This window comes from Calidris pugnax, unplaced genomic scaffold, assembly GCF_001431845.1.
Source record: "Calidris pugnax isolate Ruff unplaced genomic scaffold, ASM143184v1 scaffold1, whole genome shotgun sequence".
NCBI lineage: Eukaryota > Metazoa > Chordata > Aves > Charadriiformes > Scolopacidae > Calidris > Calidris pugnax.
The window spans coordinates 2859591-2883424 of NW_015090800.1; the positions used below are offsets into that span (position 1 = coordinate 2859591).

Below are 23834 nucleotides of genomic sequence, written 5' to 3' on the forward strand. Positions count from 1 at the left end.
GATGAGCCACACAATGCAGTCTTTAATAACACCAAGGTCCACATTTAAATTCTGCAGAACTGGAAGCGAAGCTGACCCACCCAGCAACAGTGCACATTGAACAACAGAGAACACACGGACACACCACACTAACATCTGGAAAAAGCTGGTCTAGGCATGGCAGCTAGGAGAAGGAGGGACTCCCCACAGATTTACCTCAAATTGCAGAGAAAATTTATAATCTGAATCTTTGGCCATATCCTTGATGTATCCATCAAAATCATCCAACTGGACAGGGCTTTAAAAGAGAAACGCACAGAATTGAAGAAAAAAAAACCAACCTAATTGTTAGTACATTTATTTCTGTTTTCCCCCAGAATGCTATCAAGTCATGAATATGTATTTGCAACTGTTAATGCTAGAAAGCAACAATCAAGAGGAAAAAAAATAATCTCGTGGTTCAGTGCCACCAAATGGTGGGCATATTAGTCATTACCCACATCGTACTGTAAGGACACCAGAAAGAGAGGCTGAAAGAGGGGTGCTCATCCCACCAGGAAAGCTCAGTGCTGCAGCTGCTGGGGCTGATGAGGGTAATCACCCTGGTTTGGGGCAGTTGGGGTTGTCCTACCCAAGAGAAACCACTGGTGTGGGGTAAGGGGAACAGTCCCCCGGTCCCTGAACTGCTTTTGCAGGTGGGTACGTCCCCAAGGCACAGGTGGCACTGTGATAGGTGGTCATGCAGTGCCATCCCACCGGTGCGCTTCTGGCAGCAGAGCAGCTGCAGCTTCATTGAAGTTTGCCTCTTGTGCCAGGTTAAATGATGCTTTCAGATTTTTTCACATCTGGCAGAAACACTTTTGAAACTCGTTTGAGCTTTGCTCATGCAGAAAAATGGATTTCATGTTTAGCTTTTGATTTTTTAGAAAGCCCCTCCCACCCCCCCCAAAAAAATAAAATAAATCCTTAGAAGAGCATTTTGGACTCTATTGCCATGACTGCTTCCTCTGCTGGCTTTGAGAATTACACACATTTGTCAGTAGAGGTCAAATTCTCCTGAGAGAGAGATGGTGGCTGAAAGAAAGTGGCATATAACTATACAAAACCATGCAGAGCTTCAGCAGCCACATATTAGCCTTGATTTAGGGACTCCCACCATTCTACACACCTTTTCACCAGGTGAGGGTCTATCTCTTAGTAGCACAGGCACAGCCTCTGAACATAACAGAAATAATTAGGCTATTGCTCTGAATAACGAAACACAGGTAAACAGCTTCCCTCACCTAATTATCATGCTCTAATTTACAAGCCACTGAAGCATGTACACAGTAATCTTTTCATTTGCTTTGAGGCAATATGCCCAAAGGAACCTGTCTTATCACCACTTAATTACTCCTGTTTACCCGTTAGCATTAATGATCCGATGTTCTAGCAACAACCATAATGAGAGCCTCACGTCAAGAGGGGAATAACACTAGAAACAAATGCATCCCAGTTTTTCACCATTTGTCATTTTTAACTAAGGATAAGCTCTGTTGGAATCACTAAGTTGGATAATTGTTCTTTTCCCCAGTGACTAATTTTCTATCAGTAAGGAGCTGTTTTACCACAACCTATCTGTTGAGAAGAATTGCTTTTGTCCAATTATTGTTTGTTTTCTGCCTTCAGACATCTCTCTCAGGATGTGTTTACCAAGAATTTTTCTGTATCTGTAACTGCAATATCTCTATACCATGTACTCCTAATGCATGTTTAGTCTAGAGTGATATTTTAAAATTTCTTTAATTATCAAAGAAGTTACATACTTGGTCAGCTTTCGCTTCTTTAATCCATTTTTACTCCTGTAAAAAAAAAAAAAAGTGGTTTTCATTCATTAAATTATAGTATAGTCTTTATTCAAAGTTAATAGTGATTTATGAACGTATGTTTTCTGGTCACCATCATACTCAGGATGAGACTGGTGATAACACCTTGGACATTTTTAAGCTGAGAGTGAGATTTCCATTGGGATGTGTTTCCCATTCTGTGGCTCTGAGAACAACCTGGCTGTGAAAGGGAAAAACTGTGCTCAACACAAGCAATGGGTCCTCTACCAACAGCACCATTGCCTTCAGGTGGGCCAGGGCTGAGTCCATGGGACCTAAGCCCAGCAGAGCCCCGCAGGGGACTGTGCTGATGCGGGGGATGGGGCACCACAGTTGTCCCCAAGAAGCTCCTCTCTGGCTCCAGTGGGAGCCTGGATGCCAACATTAGAGAGCAACTGGGAACGAGAAGCACCTGTTGGGCAAAGGGAGAAGACCACCACTTGCAAATTTGCAAAAAAAAAGTCAGGGTGAAGGAAAAAGTAAAGGGCCTGAATGCTATTTTTCACCTGTTTCATAACCTGCTTATGATGATCAATGAAGACAATGGGAAATATCCTACTGACTTCAGCAGGACTCAAGCTTAAACCTCAGATAATTTTAATTGACTTTTAACAGCTAGAGATAATTATGCCACTCATGTAATACACTGTCTTCGCATGATTTATAAGTGATATAATTCACTAAAGACAGTTGAGAACAAGCTTATGAATGTGTTGAGCAGTATAACCCATTAAAAATGACTTAAGAACTGCACTTCACTAAATAACACCATGTGGGGTTTTTTGGGAGTGGTGCCTGTGTTCATCTTGTTGTTGCCACAGAAAAGTTAAGCAATCAATCAGATTAAATGCAGATAGTGAGCGTCCTGGAGTAGTTTGGCTGGAGGTTCAAAGACACTGATCCCCTCTGTTAAACCAGCCCCAGAGCACAGTTTCTTGCTTACATGGAAGATATTTTAGTAGTGTCATATTTGTTTTTCCCTGGCATTAAAAAATATCTGTTCATTAATCACATTATAATGATACTATTTTTAATTTCATTATGATAATAAAATGATTCCTGGATACCTTCGGTCATAGCTTCAATCAGTAAATTAAAGGTGAAGATTTTTAATTTCAAAACAATGTACAAATACAGAAAGAAATATTTGAGTGGAGTATTTTTACTTTTCACTTCCAAACTTAACAGCTAGAAGTTTAAGTTAAGAAGTTTAGGTTTAGAAGTGAAATTTGAAAAACAAAATTATTCATTTCCAAAAGTAAATTTTACAAAATGTTCAGGTTTTGGAGCAGCTGTAGTAGTTTTGTTATCTTGTCAAGGTATATTTCCATTTAGATGTGGAGCTTTGTTTGCAGAGTTAACAAGAGCTATAGCTAGACCAGCTTTACACTAATGTGGAGATTTACTTTGCAAAGCTTTACTTTGCAAATATTATAAACCTTTTCAGCCTACTGTGCTATCTATACAAATACTATCTGTACAGTATCTGTACATGCATTTGCTCTGTACACATACCCTAGTAGTATATATCCTACATCTTCAAAGATTTTTTTCCACAGAAATCTTAAAATTAATTTATCTAAATTATTCAGCACATTTCTATCCCCTGTGACTGTGGTAAACCTTTTAATGTTGGGCACATCGGAATTCATTTCAAAAGAAAAAAAAATATCTAAGAGCTCTTTATAATGGCAATGCTTCTAAGAATGCTTCTCCAAGGAATGCTTCAAGAGGCAATAAAACCAATGATTGACATCCATTTCTCAGCAACAATTTCTCGTGCTTTGATAGTCTCAAGAGGCTTTTGTTTCTTAGCATTGCAATTGTTTCCTAAATGTTCATAAATGTTTCTAACCAACTTGTGTGCAAAACAAAGACATTTGAAATACTAGCTGGTGTTTCATCTGCTCTTCCATTTACCCTATAGATTAAAACGCAAAGAGAGGGATTAATCTCATCTCATTCAACTTCAGCTCCTTTAAATTTGGTCATCTAGACTAAAATAGGTAGCTTCATTGAAGAGGAAACCTCTGGAGAAAGATACACATCTGGAAAGGGAGTTAATGGATATTAATACATATTAAACAAAAAGGGGTAAAAGGGGAAAAAGAAGATGATAGCTCTTCTTGCAGCAGTGACATTGACAGTGGCCCCCTTGGGCTTCTTGACCATTAGGGAGTTAAGAGAGATCAGTGTGGCCTCCACAATAATAAACTGGTTGCCTGATCCTCCATCACTGTGCAGCTCCAATGGTTAGTTGGGTTTACCTCAGACAAGTTCCACATCTGTATGATACCAGCCTTGGAGAGATGTGGAAGACTTCCATCTGCTCTTTAGCTGGATGTATGTGTAGAATGTGCTTTTATTGTCACGGGAGAAGAAATGGACCTTTCTTTAGTCACATAAATCCACACAATTCTGGGCCCACTGAAAACTGTGATGGGTTTTTCTACAGACCCATGATGGCCCAAGGAAAACCAGCCTCAGAAATCTCTATGCTGAAGATGTCGGCGACTGCCTGCCAGGGCTTTGGTGCTGCATGGTAACACCAGGGAAAACATCTGGCTAAAAGTAAATCTTAACTTTGGTACCACATTTCTGTAAATCACTATACCTTGGACTCAAGACCACCAGGAACTTGTTTCTTTTATATAAATTAAGGATTTTTAGATCATAGTAAATTATAATTATTTGCTGAATGGCTTGTAAAACAGTGCTCATTCTAAATAGAACCTGTGGCTTTGTTGGTTATGTATTTTCAAAAAAACCCAATCAGTCATTTACTAAGTCTTTATAAATTATTTACAGACTAAACTATTAAATATACACACATACAGACAGAGATGCACACACAGTGACCCAATTTTTACACTTTGGGACCGACAGTTTCTATCGATTCTCCGTAAACTGATGTCTCCAAAAGCAAAACTTTTACTGGTGTCAGGAGAGCATCACCACACCTTTAAAAACTAAGGTATTTGACATCACACACCAAACAGGTGGGGGACATTTAAGCAATTTTAGTAATAGAAAAGCAGCAGCAGCAGCAGGCAATGCCAGGTAATGAACAGATGAATAACTGGGACAGAAGAAGCCAGGACTTATAATGAAGTGGCAAAAATTGCAAAGAGCAATGAGATGAATTATGATGACCACTGTAAAATTAGCTTTTTAATACCAAAATGGGTTGGAGCATAAACAGACAAACTAGATGAAGCAGGGTAGCAAATACTTTGATACCCACATCCTCTCCAATCCATGTTCTAGTGCAAGAAAAATATATCTTCAAAAGCTTTGACCCATTTGGAAACAAAGGTATCACACATTTTTCATGTATTAGAAATTAACATTGTTTAGACATTGCATATGGAAAAACAAGTAAATCACTTACCAAGGATTAATATAAAATGCCAAAAGATAATCAGTCCAAAGGCATGAGGGTAGCAGAGTTAGGAAAGCAAATACACTTCTACGCCTGTGAGCATTAATAAATAACATACATAAAGATGAAAAAGTGAGGAGAGTTAGTAAGACAAACAGAAATCAGGAGATCAGCAAATTCTATTTTAAAAATCAGTTAAACCCATAAAGGCTTCCTCTTACTTCATAGGAATATTATTAGCATCCATAGAATTTTACTCCTCAACCTGACACCCTACGCAGAATTTCCAGCTATCCAACATAAAATTCTGTATGATCAAAATAAATGTGTTTTATGGTATTGATTCAGGCCTGTTATTCTAAATCAATGTTAATTGATAAACTGGCAGACTTTCAGAGAGTAAAATGTGTTTGAAAATTTCATCCATAGGATTATGACCATTAGATAGGTGCTGCTAATTCTATTTTCTGACGTGTTGAGATATTTCAGGACAGGCATAGTTTGTTTGTACCAAGTACAACTATGATAATCTCCCATGTTTGCTCCTGTTAGTGATCCTGTGGATATCAGAACATCTGTACCAGAGATACATTCTAATATCTCTTAATACCCTCTATCAAGTCAGATTTCTGAAAACATCTTATATAACATGTTGCAGAGTCCAGTTTTTGATTCTCTCCTAGGTTTTCAGCAAAGCATTATTTGAACTTCTCCTAACTGTGGTTTCTGTGAATAACTATTCACAGCAGGTTTCATTGTGGCTAAAGGAAATCTGAGTACAAAGTCATTCTAAACTTCTGCATTTGCAACCTCTTTGCCAGATTCTGCTATGCATTAATCCAGAAAACCCACTCAGGCCCGTTCTATTTATTGGTGGAGTGGGTTACAGGTACTTTGCCAATGTGAAAAATTCATGAAACTTAAACAAAAACTGCCCTAGTAGCAGGATTTTTTGGCAAATACACCCTCAGAGTGTTTTTTCCCCATCAGAAAATATGCTGTTCTAAAAGCAATACCATCCTTCTACAGCTGCTCTAAAGAGGAACCACAAAGTGAAATTTCCTTTTTCAGTACTCTTGGCTCTTATGAAGTCGGTAGATGCTGTGTTTTCCCTGATAAACAAGGCAGGCCAAATATAACAATCTCTGATCTTAATCTTCCAACCAGTGGTGGAAAACTTTTGCCCACACAGTGAAAACTCCGAGCCATGCTTCAACAAATTTTGTTGCTGAAGAGAAAATGGGCAGTGCAGCTTCTGCAAGGCACCTTTCCTGATGTTGGTAGGGATTGTGTGGGTCAGGCAGAAGCAACAGACCTTTCTAGTTAATCATATGCCATAGTTGTCATAGCATCAGGGCCATAGGCATTATCCAATGTCAAGGTTTCTATGGGACTGGACTGAGCATGAAGTTTGGTTTTCCATAAGCCGGTCCCTGGTGCCACAGAGAGGTTTTCATTAGGCTTAGAAGAGAGCAGTGATGATGTTGCTGGAATACTCTTTCCTTTGGGAAAGTCCAAGTGAGGATTTTGCTTCCTCATGCCTTCAGAGGCAGAGAGAATTATTCAAACCTGGGTCTTCTTTCACCGTCAAATCATCATGAGACATTGTCACACTTTATCAAATCATAGGCTAACGGCCTTGCAGACCTACTTATACAGTCCACAGATTAGGAACTCTGACATCTAAAACAATTGGTTTCTTTCAGCATGTGAAAAACACATAATTGCCCAATAACTACAATATTGTTTTGCCAGAATGATACAGTCTTTCACCTACTGCTCAGGTGAACTGAACAATTTTATTTAATTAAAAGAAAGAGATGCAGATATTGCTCAAATCCTGAAAACTCTGCTGAGCTGAGGTGTCAGCAGGAATCAGTGGATATGCCCGTATCTCCCTTACTAGATCCCTGGAATGACCACAGGTTTCTTAGTCCTCTACAGGTTTCTTAATCCTCCTCCCTGTCTTTAGGGCCATATTTTCCATCTGGCTGCCTGGATGGACAGTGAAACCGGGCTTGACATCACACGACAAAGGCACACAAAACAAGGTATCTTTACTAACTCTCAGAGGAGTCGGGGCCATAAGATAAGGACACACTGCCTTCAGTTATCATAAATTTGTGAAGATGTTAGGCAGGAATATTTTCCCCAATTTATATATTTATAATATAGTTTATATATGTATACATATATGCATATATACACATATATATACAAACACACATACATACACTTATACTAAATCAAGAAACAAGAACCTTCACATTCACAGCCAAACCTATTAATTAATTCTCCTTCCCATAAAAAGCCTTTTATGGTTTTAATAACATCTGTTGCTAGTTTAATCATTTGATTCAAGCTCAGATATTTAATTAACATGAGCGTTTGATCTTCTGCCTTCTTTGCCGTTAATATAGTCCAAGTAAGAGAAGCTGAAAGAGAGATTAGTTTGTACTGCATACAGCTGGCTGCTATTAAAGCTAAACCAAGCAAGTGAAGCTTGTTTAATATCCAGTTAATTAGCAGCACAGTGAGGTATTGACAAGATTTGCTGGGCTTGTTAGTTCAGTTTGCACGCTTATTAGCAAAAGGCTTGTTTGTGGTGCAGTGTCAATCCATTTAATCCTGTCCTGGCTGGCAGGCTGTGTCCTGTGAGATCGTGGAAGCAGTGCCCTGCTCACCAACTCCTCTCTCCAACTTCTTGGCTGTCAACAAAGCTGACCATGGGTGTAAAACCAAGGCTCCTATTTTCTTCTTCCTACATACTGGAATGGGGCTTTAGGGGGCTGACAGCATGCTGGTAAATATCTATGTTTGGGCTTGCCTTGAAAGACATGAGGTTTTTTTGCAGAGATTGCTAATAACAAAACAGCAAACCTTGGGTCAGACATTAGCACCCATTTGGTTATCGAAACAGGAATGGAAATGACCACAGTGGGGCTGGTCAGGTAGGTCTCAGAGCCTTTTAGCTTCCAGAAAAGCTTATCCTACAGACTTTATTCAAACACTTCTCTTTGGCTGATGGTCTCAGTGATGGCTTGGAGTCCATAGTCAGAGCCTGCAACTCTTGTAGGTGGTTTTCTACACTAACAAGAATATGTTACTGTTTTGGGTTTTTTTCCTAGTCATTTCAACAGCACTGAATATTAAGTTACAGTAAATATTTGAGTTGGCTTGTCCTTGTCTTGCAATGCAAGGAAAAATTAATTAATGATACTGTGTGAAGACAGTCACTAATTGGTTATCCAAAGGCAAGCTTACTCCTGGAAGTAAATATAAATCTATGGAAGTGCTAATGGATTTACAGAAAAAGTTCTGCATTTGTGTCATTTCAGGAAATATGCCTCTAAGGAAAAAAAAAAAAAATCCTCCCAAAACACATCTATGCAACTTGGTTGACATTTATATACATCATTCCCGACTAAAAATAGCAGGTGACAGAATCTTGAGTCATCATTCAAGAAGTAAAATGCTAAAATAACAGGTATAGTAGTTTTATCTTAAGCAAGGACAGTGATGACATGAAAAATAAGTACTTAAGATTTAAAGATCGTATTTGCCAAAAAAGCTGAAATGGGGAAAGACATAATAAAAAGCTTTACTTCAAACACTCACCAGTTATAAGGAAGCTTTCCATCTCTCTCTAAAGATGCAAAATTGACAAAGGTTCCAGCCCCGCACTCCCTGTTTCAGGAAGACCATTGGGTACAAAGTTACCATTTTTGGATTCACAAGGCTTACAATGATGCTGATTTAACAGAGGACTCTCAGAGCTGTGGAAAAGTGCTGAACACTCACACCTCTAACGAGGTCTGGAATAATCTGTGATAATCATAACTGAAATCCCTTAAAATAGTCCTGCAAAACCTCTAAATGTTCAACACCACCACCTGAGATCATGTTTCCTTATAATGCTTTAAAAGAGTGAAACAAGGGAGATGTTGCTCATAAAGATCTCAAATAGACATGTTCATATTTGGGCTATCTTTAGTCTGACACTAGGTCTAATTGCTGACCTCTGTACACATCCTAAATAATTTCTCTATCTATACTAAATATGCACTGTCCCAACTCTAAAGAGAAGATGTGCAATTGCCTCTATTTGACAGGAGCATGGTAATTTTGGATTCACAAAAGAATTTGTGAATCCAAATTCCTGAATTTGGATTTCCTGAATTTCCTGAATAAAATCCCAGCGAATTTGTCACAAGTCCATTATTTTCAGCTACACATGGTGAATTGACTTGACTATTTTTGATTTCTTGATTTAAGCAAACAATTGCTTGCGGCTTCTCACTAGATTTACTTTGTTAATTTCCTCCTGGGGTTTTTATCTTCTGTAGCTAGAAGCAGTGATGAAGAGAAAAAGAAAAAGCTTTGAGTTGCCTGCACAGTAATTAAATAGGAAAGAGAATTAATTTAGCTGGGATTTTCACAGAGCCAGTTCCATGTAAAAGGAACAAAGCACATAATGTTCACTGAAAGAGATAGCCTGCAAAATGTGTGTGATATGGTCATCTGCTGCATGGAATACATAGCCAAGGCACGGCACATAAAATGCTGTGTCTGCTAGGTAGCCAAGTGCAAGATTCTTCACATAAGGTTTTTTTACGTGAAATCATTTCCGTTCTTGACATGGGAGAGGGAATTTATATAAAATATGTTACACAGATTATAAAAGGATGAAGACTCCAGGACCTTTCCAAAATGAGGAGAGGAATCACATATAGAGGGTTTTGAGAAACATCCACAGTTCACTCAGGCTGTAACATAACCCACATTAAAGTGAACTGATACAGATAAGACCACCAGTAAAAGGATATTTAATTTCAATATTCAGGTACGACAGAATGGTGCGGGTAGCTGAAGGAACCGCAGGTTCTGTAAAAACAGTTTACTCCTGCAAGGGAATTTTCCCCTTCATCTGCACGATAGAGCAAATGGGGATCATTAATGCTATACATGAACAGCAAGACCTGAGGTTTCTTCTAGATTTATGGGTCTCAGTGTGTATTTGACTGGGTAGAAAGGCAAGATCTAGGTGAGCCCATATGCTCTTTCTCACCCTGCGGTTCCCACAGAAAGGGAGCCCATTTAAGTGCAGAATGCAGACAACTGGGAGACCAGAATTTTGGGGCAGAGTAGCACTAGAGAGAGAATCTCAGGGCCCTGAGTACATACTCCCTCTTCCTGGGCATTGGGCTGCCAGGGCTGAGGCCTTACATGGGCACCGAAATGCAGCATCTTGGACCTGGTGAACAAGCCATCCTATCTGTTGATATGGAAAATCTCTCTGTTCCAAACTACATGAAAGATTTGCAAACCATCTTGATGTCTGCTCATGCACAGTTGCCTCAGATCCTGATTATCCTTTAGGTTCCTAATACAACCCTTTTGTAACAAGGGATTGCACTTATGGACCCAATCTTGCAAAGCTCTAAATGAGACAAAGGTTGAGGCTAATAACTCAAGTCAAGAATAAAAGTAGATAGAGGGAGAAGACACGATATTCCTAGACAGCATCAAGACAACTATTTTGAAGTCAGCCTATTCACAAGCATCTCCAGCTTAACCCATGCACACAAGCATCCTCAATTGCAACTATTGTCATGATGTGTTTGTTGTTGTCTGAAATTTTTGGAATTGGCATAAATCCAGACTTACCTGGCCATTTGTAGATGTTTTCTCCTGAGTACAACAAGAGTCACCAGCAGCAGTCCAATCAGAAGGATACTTAGGATGGCTAACACGGAGATCACCACTACATTGGGATTCACCTCAGTGACTGTACACACAAACAAGGACTCTTGATTACTCAATTCAGAAGCACTGATAGGTTTTGTTTTGGTTTGTTTTTTTTCTCCCCTGAATGTTATTAGTGCGATTTTTCTGAACTGATCTCATTCAGCCTGGAGTGTTACAGGGAGAAAAAAGTCCACCACTAGAGATAAAGGGAGGTTTTGACTAGTTATTGCTCTTACAAAATTTCTGTGGGGAAATTAATTCACTCTGGCATTTTGTTAAACATTGGTATGTTCAATTTTTTATTTTTCCTTTTTAACTGACATTCATAACATGAGAGAAAAGGGTGAAGGAAATATAAAATACAGATATTCATCATCACCTCCAAATGCTGTCTCCAAAGCACAGTTCAACTCTGAAGTTGTTCTTTAACAACAATCAATACCTTTTCTGACCCAAAAATCAAAATAGCAGGCTGATACTCTGTAATATACTTGGTTGGAGTGGATTTAATTACTTCAGCAAATATATCTTAACAAAAAATCTCTGTTTTAAATAAGAACTGGAATCAACTCTCAATAACAAAACCTTGATTTATTTTTCTTCAATATTACATGCTTATCAACTGTAGCACTATAAGACCAGATATCTTGTTCTGCTCATTGTATAAGAAACCTTCTCTATTTACTCAGAATAACTTTACATGCACAGTTGTCTAAAGAAGCATTTTTCAAACTAAAAATCATGGATATTTTTAAGCTGAGAATCAGACACCCAAGTCCAGCATGCAGTGGTGTGTGTTGTATAGGACTAGTGACTAAAGCTACACAACTCCCTCACTAAGCAGAGGTAAGATTGGTCACTCTGAAGGGGAGATTTTAAAGAGAAGTGCAGTGCTCTGGGCAGTTCAACACTGATATTCTTTATTCAGAGTCAGTACAGAGCCAGGCTTTATGGAGCTCTCTCTCCTGTGGAGCCTCCATCCCTTCAGGGTGTGGCTGCTCAAGATCCTGCAGTGGCCCTTCTCCTTCTCTCTCACCCTATCTCCACTTCCTCACTGAAAGCAGAAAGCTATTGTTTGCCTCAGCAGCTGATAAATGTGATTTTCTTCTTGTTTGGGTTTGGCTGAGAAGACTTTTTTCTCCACAAATGTCATCAAGCAGTACCCTGATGTTCAGCCTTGACACCAGAAATTAGGCGCCTGATTTCAAACACCCAGTGGAGAACGGAGCCTTCAGTTTATATTTTTCCAAGTCAACCTCCTCAGCAGGGATTTTTCCAAGAACTTTTTAACGCTGCTGCTTCCCCATCCCATCCACGTCTGCCAGCCTTTCCATGATACAAACAACCCTTGGGGCCAGCATTACTGAATGCAGCTTTAGAAAGCAAGGAGAAACAGATGTTATAGCTGGAGGAGGAAGAAGAAAGCAGGGAAGTGCTGCTTACCCATGGTGGAAACTGCAATGAAAGTGGGGATGCTGGGGCTATTGTGGCTGAAGGTGGTCACGCTGCAGTTGTAGGACGTGGCAGGGGTTAGGCTGGAAATGGTCACTACGTGTGAAGAGACAGTGACAGGTTCCTGCAGACATGGGGAAAAATACACAGAAGTTTGTCCTTCTGTAAATGCAAGGGCACAAATCAGTGCTCCCCTCTTCACCCCTATATTTGACCAATTGAAGTCAGATCTTGTGAAAGAAACCAGCACTTTGAAACCCAGGGAAGGTAACCACGGCCTCCCCTTGAAAATAGGCAGGTAGCTGGGCAGTCTGGCAGAAGAAGGGAGAGGAACAGGGCTATAAACAGCAGCAGGAACAGCCTAGAGCACCCCAAGGGTGCCTCAAAGGGGGTTGGTCAGGCACACACTTGGCGACATCCCCAGAGGCGGGCAGAGCTCATGAGTTCTGGTTACTAAGCCATACAGATGGGAGGAAAATAAAGTTATTTTTATTCAAAGTGCAGCCAAGGTAAGTCACAATCTCCACACCCTTGTGTGAATACATGTCATCTCTGCCTCTGAGGCAGTTTCTCTGAACATGAGGAGCTGTGAGCCTTTCACATGGTCAAGGTGAAATACACAGCTAGAGCAAAACCTTGATCAGATATCCCACGCTTCAGTTTTTCTAGGTAGTAAGTAACTCCTCACATAATATCTTTGTACAATGTTTTAATTACCATGTCCCAGGTAAACACTTTTATGCTTCATAAATTCCGATATGGCGAAAGAAAACAAACACAACACATGCATTGACTTAAAGATATAGCTCCTTAGGGTTCCCAGAAGTTTTTCTGTACTCTGTGGCACAACCAAGGGTGGGTTGTGCATGCGAAAATAGGGACACTGATCCAGTGGTTTAGAAAGGGAACAAGGAGAAGATTTATGAATGAACTCGTTCCAGATAGGGAGTGCAAGATCTGTAGCAGGTCCCGAGCACTGGGTTTTTGCAGTGGCCTGTTGTCATTCACGGGATCCTTCTAGGCTAGCAAGGGCTCACGTTGCAGCGCAATTCTGAGGTATGTTATGCAGATGAAATCACATGTACATGAGTGTAAGGGAGGGGAGTTTTATTCCCTGAGCTGAAAGGAGGGGTCACAGTTTGGCAATTGGACTTGGCTGGATGCTTTCTGTTTTGCCATCTGGGAAATTTAAATCAGTCAAGCAAAACCCAAGATGTTCAAACTTGGAAAGCTGTTGCTTTTCATTTTGCTGATTTAAAAATGGAGGAAAGGGACTGTAATTAGCATGGAAAATCATAAGTAAAGAATTTTCACCAGTCTAATGGGAAAGCATTCCTTTCCATGGTTCAAAAAGGAGCCCTTCCCCATTTTTCATAAAGACAGAAAAGAGAGTGACAAATCTAATGAGAAGTGAGCTGACAATCTCTGTGCATTTCCAGTGCCAGATATTCATGTCAACAAATGAGACACCCACTGAAGCTCCTGCCAAATGGAGCGGTCTTTTCCTGATGTTCTTTAAACAGATCCTCTCTGCACTAAAGCTGCAAATCCTGTGGTACCTTCCTTGCCTGATCACATCATTATTTTGAATTTCTGCTAAGTCGATAACGACCTCACAATCTTTAGCTATTCACCGTGAAAAAGCAGGAAACTAGTTGTGGAATCCAAACTATCCAAAAGATTAAAGTGCATTTAAGCGTACTTTTTTTCTTATAGTCAGTGCCTTTCTCAATTTAAGAAGAATGTTAAATAATTCAGACTGGTCTTCCATAGGATTGAAGAGCATATGTGTCTCTTTTTGGATAATCAGTGGTCTGAGTGGGTTGGTTTCTATTTTTTTTCAAATGATTTGCCATTATGTGTGACAGTCTGCATGAGAGAATGATGTTTCATAGCATGTAATCACAGTGATTCACTATATCATCATCTAAACATCAAAGTAAGCCTCATATGTTGCACAGCATTAAGTGTAAAGAATTAAAACTACTACTGCTCTATTCTTCACTGAAAAATGTTACCAGTCTAAACACTCAAGTATTCAGGTGGCCTCTGAGCCCAGGTACATAACTGGACAGAAAGAAGAAGAAGTTAATTTGTGAGGCTGAGAAGGTTGATCTCCAAGGAAATACCTCAAGAGACAAAAATCCATGAGAAGCAGCCACATTTGCAGCATAAAACTGTTCTTTGAATAGCAGTGAAGGTCCTACCTACTAAACTTCAATTAACAGTTCTCAAAACCAGAAATAAAGTAAGCCATAAATAAATAAATGCTGCATAAAAGATCTCATGGCATCTAACTATGTCTATTTTTCCCATTCCTTATCAAGCTACCTGACCATCGTTCCCTTCTTGACCACTGATATTCCCTCCATTTAATGGCCTTTTAGGTTTTTTATCATATTTTGGAGCCATTTTCATGACTAGCCAAAGACTGACACACTGTTGGATGCACATAGCTGTTGTCCAACTAGTTACAATCTCATCAGTAAGACAGAAGCCAATTTTAATATTACAAAATAATAAAATATTTTGGTATTTCAAATACTTTAGTAGTTCAGCTTTTAAAAGTTTAATCCTGAACCACCTTACCACATTGGTTTAATGATATAACCTGCATACTCAGCATAAAATGTCATTGGGCTTTACACACAAAAGCTAAGCAGCAGACCACAAAGCAGAAAGATGCAAGGCCCAGTCTCAGTTTCAGAGATGAAGAGCAGAAACCAAAGAAGAGACACTTACATACCTGGACTTTTGTTTCCTGACCAGATCCAGCCTGCTGGCAGTAGACTTCAAAGAAATCAGCCACTCCTTCTTCCACCCACAGCAGAGTCACGGAGGTTTGAGTCTTGTTGACAGCAAACAGCGATTTTGGAGGGGCTGGCTCTGGTTAAGAAAAAATTTCCTTTTATTAAGCTTATCTTTAAGTTTCCAGACAACTGAGAAGAGGAAGCCTTGAACAAAAATTAAAGCTCTGCCTGATGCCCTTCTATCTTTCATTTCCTTCAGATAAAACCTGCCAATGTAAAGCCCTGCCTCTCATGATGATAAACGACCACTATAAAATGGGAAGATGATGAAGTGTCTTGGTTTTTCTTCTCTATTTGAAGTGTTCTCTATTTGGACAGTTGGATAATTACTTCACTTCCCTTTTCAGCAGAGCCCTTGTTTGAGGATGATCAGCGTATTCTATTAATAGACCGATGTTAGCAGAAACTCTTTCAGGAGAAGATGGCTGTCCACCTGGTAGCAACACATTTGGCCTGAGAAAGCTTTCCTTCACAAGGCCTGCCCCAGGAGACAATAAAGAAGCAGCTTGCCAGAAGAAGGCCCTCTAGGTTTCTAGGTTCATTCAATTGTAGAAGAGAAAATATGTAGTTAATTAGCAGTTTAAAATGAAAGTCTTGTGGTCCTTTTCTTATTTTTTTTTTCCCTAGGCTGACATTTAAGGGCCATTGGGTCTGCACTCATTCCAGTTACCTGCAGGAGTTTTGTCTCCTCGCTGAATGCAGAGGTCCGGATTTTGGGGATCTTCAATTTATTGCTTTGATTTTTGCTGCTGTTGTTGTGCTGGATGAACTGAACTGGCCATGGGACTATACAAGGGACTGGAGATCCCACATGTCGAGGATGAGACAACCCTGTGTCAGGTGGATCTTCTGGGAAGATCAGGGGGTCTTCTGGGAAACAAGGCCGAGGGTCTGTACCCAGTGACCCCAGCTCTGTGTGGGGTGGCCTCGGCTGTCCCTCCCAGGGCCACCTCCCTACCTGCTGACCCCTGTATCTGGGCAGCAGCAGCCCACGGAAGGCCATGCTGACCTTAGTAGAGGCCGCCCTTCACTGCAATCCTGCCTGAACCAGCCTGGAGCATGGAAAGCACAGGAGGGCAGGAGGGGAAAACCTTGAGGAGTAAGGAGAGAAGCAAACAGCCCAGGCATGGTGTCAAGATGAGATGTATTTTTTTCCCTAAGATGATTTAAAAAACAAGGCTTGATCCTGATTTCCACCTGAAGACCTTACACAACTGGTGCCGGCAACCTCTAGCTTTTAATGCCTCAGGCATCCAGGGCCTCTTTGGTCAGCCCTCAGAGAATACAAAGTTTGGGCTGTACATTTCCAAGCTGTTCTCCAGAGTTTTCACATTTCCTAATCTATGGATGCTTAATGAAAGTTTTCGTTCCCAAACAATGACCTGATTCCAGAATCCTGACACACTACATGTAATGTACTATGAACAACAACATTTTCCTCTTACTGTTTCCCTTCACAAATAATTTTTATTCTCACTCTGTGAGATGCTGTCACGGGAGCCTGGACATGATGTGTAAGATCCACCTCAAAAAACTTGGCAGAAAGGACTTGCTCAAGTGGTTATAGACATCTTGGAGACGTATCTGATCCTCAGACAATCAGATCAGTGTTCTAGGGTTGGAAGCTGCCAAGATTATATTGGCATTAGGGAGAGCATTGAGGAGAGCAGGGTAGGGACTGAAGCACGTTCACGTGCCGCCTTCTGTGTCACAGGGATTGCAGTGCACATGTTGTCCCAGAACTACACAGGAAAGCGTCCCTCTCCCCTAATTACACCCATATATCTGCTCTTGGATTCAGAAACACATTCCATCCCTCATTCCAGGTAAAAAATGGCCTCAATTAAAATATGAGTTTTGCGTTTGGGCACCATCCCAAGCAAATCCTCCTTTTGCCTCCAGCAAATGGCTTGATTTTTCTGCACGTGGAAAGTTGCCAGGATGAAGCAAACATCATGGAGGGAAGAACATTTGGCAGGAACGCCTAAGTGACTGCCAAGTGCTGAGTCGTCTATCACTTAGAGTCAGTTCCCACTACTGCTAATTACAACTCCCATTGCTCCCTCAGAAACTGGGAGAAGGAAAGCCTCTAGTAAAATATCCTTACTAGTGTTTATTCAAAGTGCAAACAGCATTAAAAACAAAACAAAACAACCCCCAAAAAACCCAAACCAACAAAACCCCCACACCCAGAATTCTGGAGTTGATTTATCAAAATGGAATTCATTCCACCTTCTCTTTGTTGTGAATGAAATAGCAAGAGCAAAATAATTATATCGGTTCAATAAGAGCCTGCTTGTCCATAAGCAAACAACAGGAAGACACAACTAGGCTGCAGGGTGTACATGAATAATACATGGCACTTCTGGACCTGTCCGAAAAATAAAGCTACCTGATGTTTTGAAATACTCCCCTAAAATACTTGGATCATGTCAGTGGGGGGGATATACTCACCTTCATACATCCACCTGCTCAATCCTGGGAACGAAGAGTTACAACATATAACACCCTGTGCAGACATAAGGTGTGGGGAAAACAGTGGGCAGTGCATAGGGAAGAGGAAAATCCATGGGATGTGTCTACATCTTTCAAATATCCCCTTTGGTGAAAAGACCTGGAAGAACTTCAGATTGTTATGGCTGTACTGCTTGCCCAGCACTGTTCAAGGGATTTGAGTAAGAGCTATTGAAAAAGATGGAAAGACAATGATTTCTTCAAGAGCTCTTATTCAATTAGAAGTTATCGAGTCCTCTAAATTCACTTCTTTCACTGTCACTCAGGAAAGGTTTATTATGCGTGTAGGGAAGATAATCCTGTTTGAAATTACTAGCTCTTCTTTACCCATCTTCACAGTGGAGTTAATGCCTGTAAGAGCAGTTAGGCACGTTTCAAAACTTCAGTTTTAGGTACCCAGTGCTCAACGATTCTACACACATACAAAAGCAAAGTAAAATCTCTGATGGTATAATGGTGTAGTGTCCAGTTGTCCTCACGGGCAAAGGAAGATGTTAAGCAGAAAGTTATATTTAGAAGTCCTACCTAAAGGATGAAGTTCTTAAATCTTTTTTTGCTTCTTTGAGTAGATTACACATATTTCTCTTAGAATGATGCTGGGTTCCACAGCCATGAATCCGATTGCTTTGGTAAATAGTATTGTAAAGAGTATTGATTTGTATTTCAGGGTACATTTTTGTTGTTGGAAGACTATGGAGATGTCAAGGGAGAGAGGAGAGGAGACAGGAAACCAAATCAGGTGGCAGAGTGCAGACCCAGAAACTGGCTTATCAAAACCAAGGAGGGTTCTCCTTTGGATTATAGGGAAGCAAATAAGAAGCAGAGTTCTCTCAGCAAGGCATTAAGCTATTTCACTCTCCTACTGCCACTTACAGTCAGATTCTGCCACTCTTGCTCCTCTTGAACAACGCTATTTTAGGAGAGTAGCTTCACATATGGGAATGAGACAATCTTCACAGCAAGGCAAAGTGAAAGTTACAGCTTTGCAAAAGCAGTGGGGTCCCACATACACTGAAACAAGCAAGATGCTGGTTTTGCTGTCACGGTTACTTTTGGAGTCAAATGAGAGGAGGAGTGAGTTTATAATTTACAAAAAAGCATTTCTTACCCAGTTTCACTAGCTGAGGCAGGGAAGTATTGCTGCCTCTTTCAGTACAAGCAGTCACGGAAAGGTTGTAAATGTCCCCCGGAGGCAAGCTCAACACAGCAGTCATCACATTGCGTGTTACCTACAATAATTATAGACACCAACTCTTAAATATGACACAAAACAGATATCCTTCTTGTAAAATTAATCTAGTCACTTAATATACTACAAAGAAAGTTCTGTGCATCACAGCAGGCATCTTCTAGACATACTCTAGACATGGACCAGCTCCCATGGACATCAACTGTGGAAAGCTGTAATGCTTAGCAGAATATCACAATGCAGAGGGAAGACAATCTTAGGCCACATTTTCTGTATGACCAGTGAAAAATTAAGGAAGAAAGAAAATCTCCCTCACACCAACAAGAGCACTCTTGCATCTAGATTTTTTGAGTTGTGCAAAGTGCTAAACAAACCATGTTTTTGAGTCAATTGCAACTTCAGAGGAATTAAAATCATCTGAGATATCTGAAAGAAGAGTACACAAGGCACATATAGGCAAGCCTTTATATGTCCCTCAGAACTTGCAAATTAAATCCAGCAGGGCAAGTCTAACACCTACCTGGAGACCTGTTGACTTGGCAATAGACCTCAGGGCCTGACTTCAGTCATCTGCAAGTTTGAAAGCAGATTTGATCCAAAACTGAGCTGTGCTTCTCAAGATTGTGAATCACTTCTTCCCGCTATTTTAGGGGTAAGCAATCTCCCCATTTCTCCAGGGTCATGGAGAAGGACACAGAACTCAGCTACTGCAACAGACCGTTTTCAGAGCACTTGTAGACTATCTACAAAGGGCACACTCAGGAATCTCATGCTGGTTTTCATAGTCACTTAATTTTCAGGCTGAAGTTTTCAGTTCCAAGAGGGTTAGACAGTTCTGAATAAAGCCCAACAGGACTATGCACGTTATTTTCATCACATTGCTAAGAACTGACCAACTTCTACAGAATCTTGGGAAATACACAAATAGCAGGATGAAAAAAGTCATCATTGCCTGACAGTGTTACCTATTCATTTTAATAATCCCACAAGAAAATCGTAATAACAGCCTTAGCAATCTTAATAAATCAGATAAAGAGATTACAATATAGTATGACTTTTAAAAGAAACCATTTCTGAAAACAACTAACAGAACTCAGGAGAACAGGTACACCCTAAAGCTTGCAAGTGTATACTCATATTTACAAATATGAGCAGGACCACAAAAGTTAGCTATAAATAAGTTGTTGCAGGAATTTCCAAAAGAATACTTTATGAGGTCCCTTGTTCTGAAAATAATATAAAGACAAACATTTTGAAAGATATCCTAAAGATTTGAAGTTTTATTTGCAGATATCCTCTACTATAGGTACTCTCCTGTTTTAATATTTTGATTAATCTAAAGCTACATATTCTATATTAATTTTAATTTCTTTTCATATTCAATGTTTTTAACATATTTATTTAATCTAAGATTTTCACACTCAATGAAGTTGAATGGCATGAAATCTGATTTTTCCTGAAAGAATAATAACCTTACAGAGAAGGTGACTTTTGGAAGGAAGAGGGGAGAGGGTTACCACGATTTTTTTAGAATCCAACTGTTAGAACATTTTATTTGTAGGAAAAAAATAAAATGTGGAGTTTTCTTCCTCAATTGAAACAAAGATCCAAATATTGGGAGTTCTTGCTGTTCAGAAATGTCATGTTTTTGAACAGTTCTACTAATCATATAATTAGATTCATGCTGCAACAAGCTCCAGATGGGTGCATTCTTGCAGCCACTAGAAATCTAATGAAAGCTAGGGTGGTCCATAAAAATCCAAATGAAAATTGCTGACGAATTTGTGCTTATGCTGAAAATCCACTTCCAATTCAGCATCCGCTGAGTCTTCAGCTGTAGAAGGGAAACCTTTCCCTTGGGAAAGACCAGACACTTGAGAAAGTGTCTGGTCTGTCAATGATTAAAAGATCAATAGTGTTGTAGAAGACAGTCACAGGGCACAGGCTGTATGAAGCTGTATACATTCCTGAGCTGCAGTGAATCCTTCCATAGCTCCTCTGCTATGTTCAAACACTCCTCACTCTATGTTCAGGGGCTGCTCTTTTGCTTCAGGTTAAACATGTATCTCAACACCCTGCAGCAGCACGACTTCGAGCCATAATTGGAAACCCCAGATTTCTTTTTCTAAGTGATTCTTAAATATGCTCAGATTTCAAGACAATATGCCAAGAACACATCTTAACATCTGGCAAGGTTTCTAGGAAGTGCATACGTTCTGAGTGAAATTCTCATCCCATCAGTTAGTGGAACTAGTATTTAAACAGAAAATGAAAACCACATAATTTATAAGGATGCCTGTTTGATAAATTCAGAAAATGACAAGTGATAGTACCTGACCGGAATGAACTAAAAAAAAACTTAGCTCGTCGTGTAGTCTGGTTATTATTAAATAGAAATTGAGAGGACCATAGCTGTTCACTCAAAAATACTCCTTATGTTCTTTTGCTTGCAGCTCAGAAGTTTAAGAAACTATTTTTAAATTCTCATCTAAATTATCAATTATTACTTCAGCTGGACCACCATAGAATCATTTTGTCCACTGGCTCTTTTAAGAGCTTGAGTCTTCAGAAGTGCTTGCTAAGACTATGAAGCTACTTTAACTGATCAGGCTTCTACCAAATCTTAATCAACTTGCTTAAACTGTGTTTAAGTTATGACTCAATGAAAAAAAAATACAGAGGAATGGGTGACTCCTTCCCCACTCATACTTACACTCTTCTTGATTTTTTTCTTTCCTTCTGCAATGACCATCCAGTGCAGCATCCTGGAATGAGAAAGGTCAGTACCATCTCCTCCGTAGGTCCAGGTGACGTACAAAAGGTGGTTGTAATATTCTACGGAGGTGATCTCAGGTGCCACTGGTGCTGAAGGAAGAAGGCAAATGTATTACAGACAGGGTCTAACACAATCGATTAACGTGTCCAGTAATAAACTTCTGCCAAAGGATGCTGTTGGGGAAAGAGTATCATAAAGATAGCAGAAACATACTAGTAAAAACATCTGCACCTGAGTGCTACCTGAAAGAAACCAAAAATGGCATTTAATCTGGGGGATATTCCAAACAAAAATATACTTTTGTTTGCTATCTTTCAGTTTTAAAAAAATCATGAAGCTACTGACTGATATGAATCATTTTTTAAGTCGTTTACAAACACAATTGGAAACGAAGCGAAAAACCTGAGATATTGCTTCACATAGCACTGAAAAGAAATGGTGGTCAGTGAGAAATACAGAAAAATTGTCACGCTGAATAATTTCGATAGCTTTTCCATCTGAAAAAATCTCTCCCTTTCACTGAGTTTGCGTCTTCCTAGGAGGAAAAGCTCCACACCTGCAGTTTTCCAAAGAACATCTTTTTGCATGAAAAGTTATGGCCACCTTTGTTCCTGGGGTGAAAGTCCCACCACCACAGAAGGGTGCAGTCAGCTAACAGCCACCTAAGCACCAAATGTCTGGTCTACAGGCATATGGTAGCTAATCATTAGGCATTAGGTGAAGCAGCTGTTGTCCCTCCTCTTCCTCCATGCACCCAGCTCCTGCCCAGCTGGACCCTGAGCTGCACAGCTCAGGCTGCCCCACTGCAGCCCCCTTGGTCAGTTTGATGGCTTGTCTTGAACTGGAGCTTCCAGCAAGTCCTTGGTTCCCTAACAGCAGCCTCCAGAGCAACTCCTCTCCTCCTAAAATAGGTATTTAAAGGAGTAAGAGCATTACCTCCCGGTGGTGCCTCTCTATTAATCACAGAAGGAGTTTAGCTGGTCAGCTCACCTTGACTGCCTAATTTGGAGGTGCAGGTCCCCAGTTAGGATTTAAATTAAAACTGAGTAGAGACCCAAAAGGGAAAGTCAGCAATCCTTAAAGGTTCACAACCCCCTCTCCAAGTGGTATCAGTGGGATAACCTGGGTGAAATGGGAAAGTGTGTGAATCTGTGTGCTTGGCAGATTCTTTAGGAGCACCACAGGGAAAACGATACGGAATTCTTGATCCTCCTCTGCACAAGCCCCATTGAGCCAAGTGTGTTTGTGCAAAGGCAGCTGAGATGTGGACCCTTCCCATCACCAGAGTCCTGGACACAGGACAGAGCTCGGATCTGTTTGAAGGGGCCACAAGATGTCACTGCTGCTTTCACGAAGGCTTCTGTGACTTTTGCATGGAGACATCCCTTAGCGAACAAATTTACTGAAGTAATGCCTGAGGAAGGCAGCAAACACAATGCACGGACAATTTAGACCCATTTAGAAACGTTTAGTAACACTATTCTCTCAAATTACTCTTGAAAATGTCCTTTTATACTGTTGAGAGGAAGCAACGTTATCTAGTATAAAGTCTTTAGTAATGCTTTTTCTTTTTTTTTCAATTTCTAGAGTTTCAAGCCATCTCTAGGCAAGGATTACTTACAATTTAATGTCACAACTGGCACCAGTCTTCCCCACTAATAATTATTTCCTCCTATACCTAAATATTGCTCTCTACAACTACCTGAAAGGAGGGTGTAGAGAGGTGGGGGTCGGTCTCTTTTCTCAAGTCACAGGCGACAGGACAAGAGGAAATGGCCTCAAGTTGCGCCAGGGGAGGTTCAGGCTGGATATTAGGAAACATTTTTTCACTGAAAGGGTTCTTAGCCATTGGAATGGGCTGCCCAGGGAGGTGGTTGAGGCCCCATCCCTGGAGGTGTTCAAAAGACAGGTTGATGTAGTGCTGGGAGGTATGGTTTAGTGATGATGCTCCTTGTTTGTTGTGCGAGTGTCTATTTTTGTCAGTTAGGTTGACGGTTGGACAAGATGATCTTTAAGGTCCCTTCCAACCTAGAAGATTCTGTGATTCTGTGATATTGATGGCATACTTTCTCTGCTCAAGCTCACGCAGCTGGTTTGCTTCAGGTGTCTGTCAATGAAC

General features: G+C 40.3%; 1 protein-coding gene across 2 annotated transcripts in view; it reads right to left on the reverse strand.

The window, feature by feature from the left end:
• The window catches only part of PTPRO (protein tyrosine phosphatase, receptor type, O), a 68795-nt gene that overhangs the window by 14816 nt on the left and 30145 nt on the right, over positions 1–23834 (reverse strand). For both annotated transcript variants that reach the window (XM_014937362.1, XM_014937361.1), the window contains exons 10-18: positions 21653–21804; positions 18859–18979; positions 15173–15312; positions 12418–12550; positions 10894–11014; positions 8845–8913; positions 5236–5319; positions 1785–1820; positions 196–277 (exon numbers count right to left, since the gene is read on the reverse strand). In XM_014937362.1, the coding sequence (XP_014792848.1) occupies positions 196–277; positions 1785–1820; positions 5236–5319; positions 8845–8913; positions 10894–11014; positions 12418–12550; positions 15173–15312; positions 18859–18979; positions 21653–21804 (938 nt within the window). The remainder of the gene's footprint in view (positions 1–195; positions 278–1784; positions 1821–5235; positions 5320–8844; positions 8914–10893; positions 11015–12417; positions 12551–15172; positions 15313–18858; positions 18980–21652; positions 21805–23834) is intronic.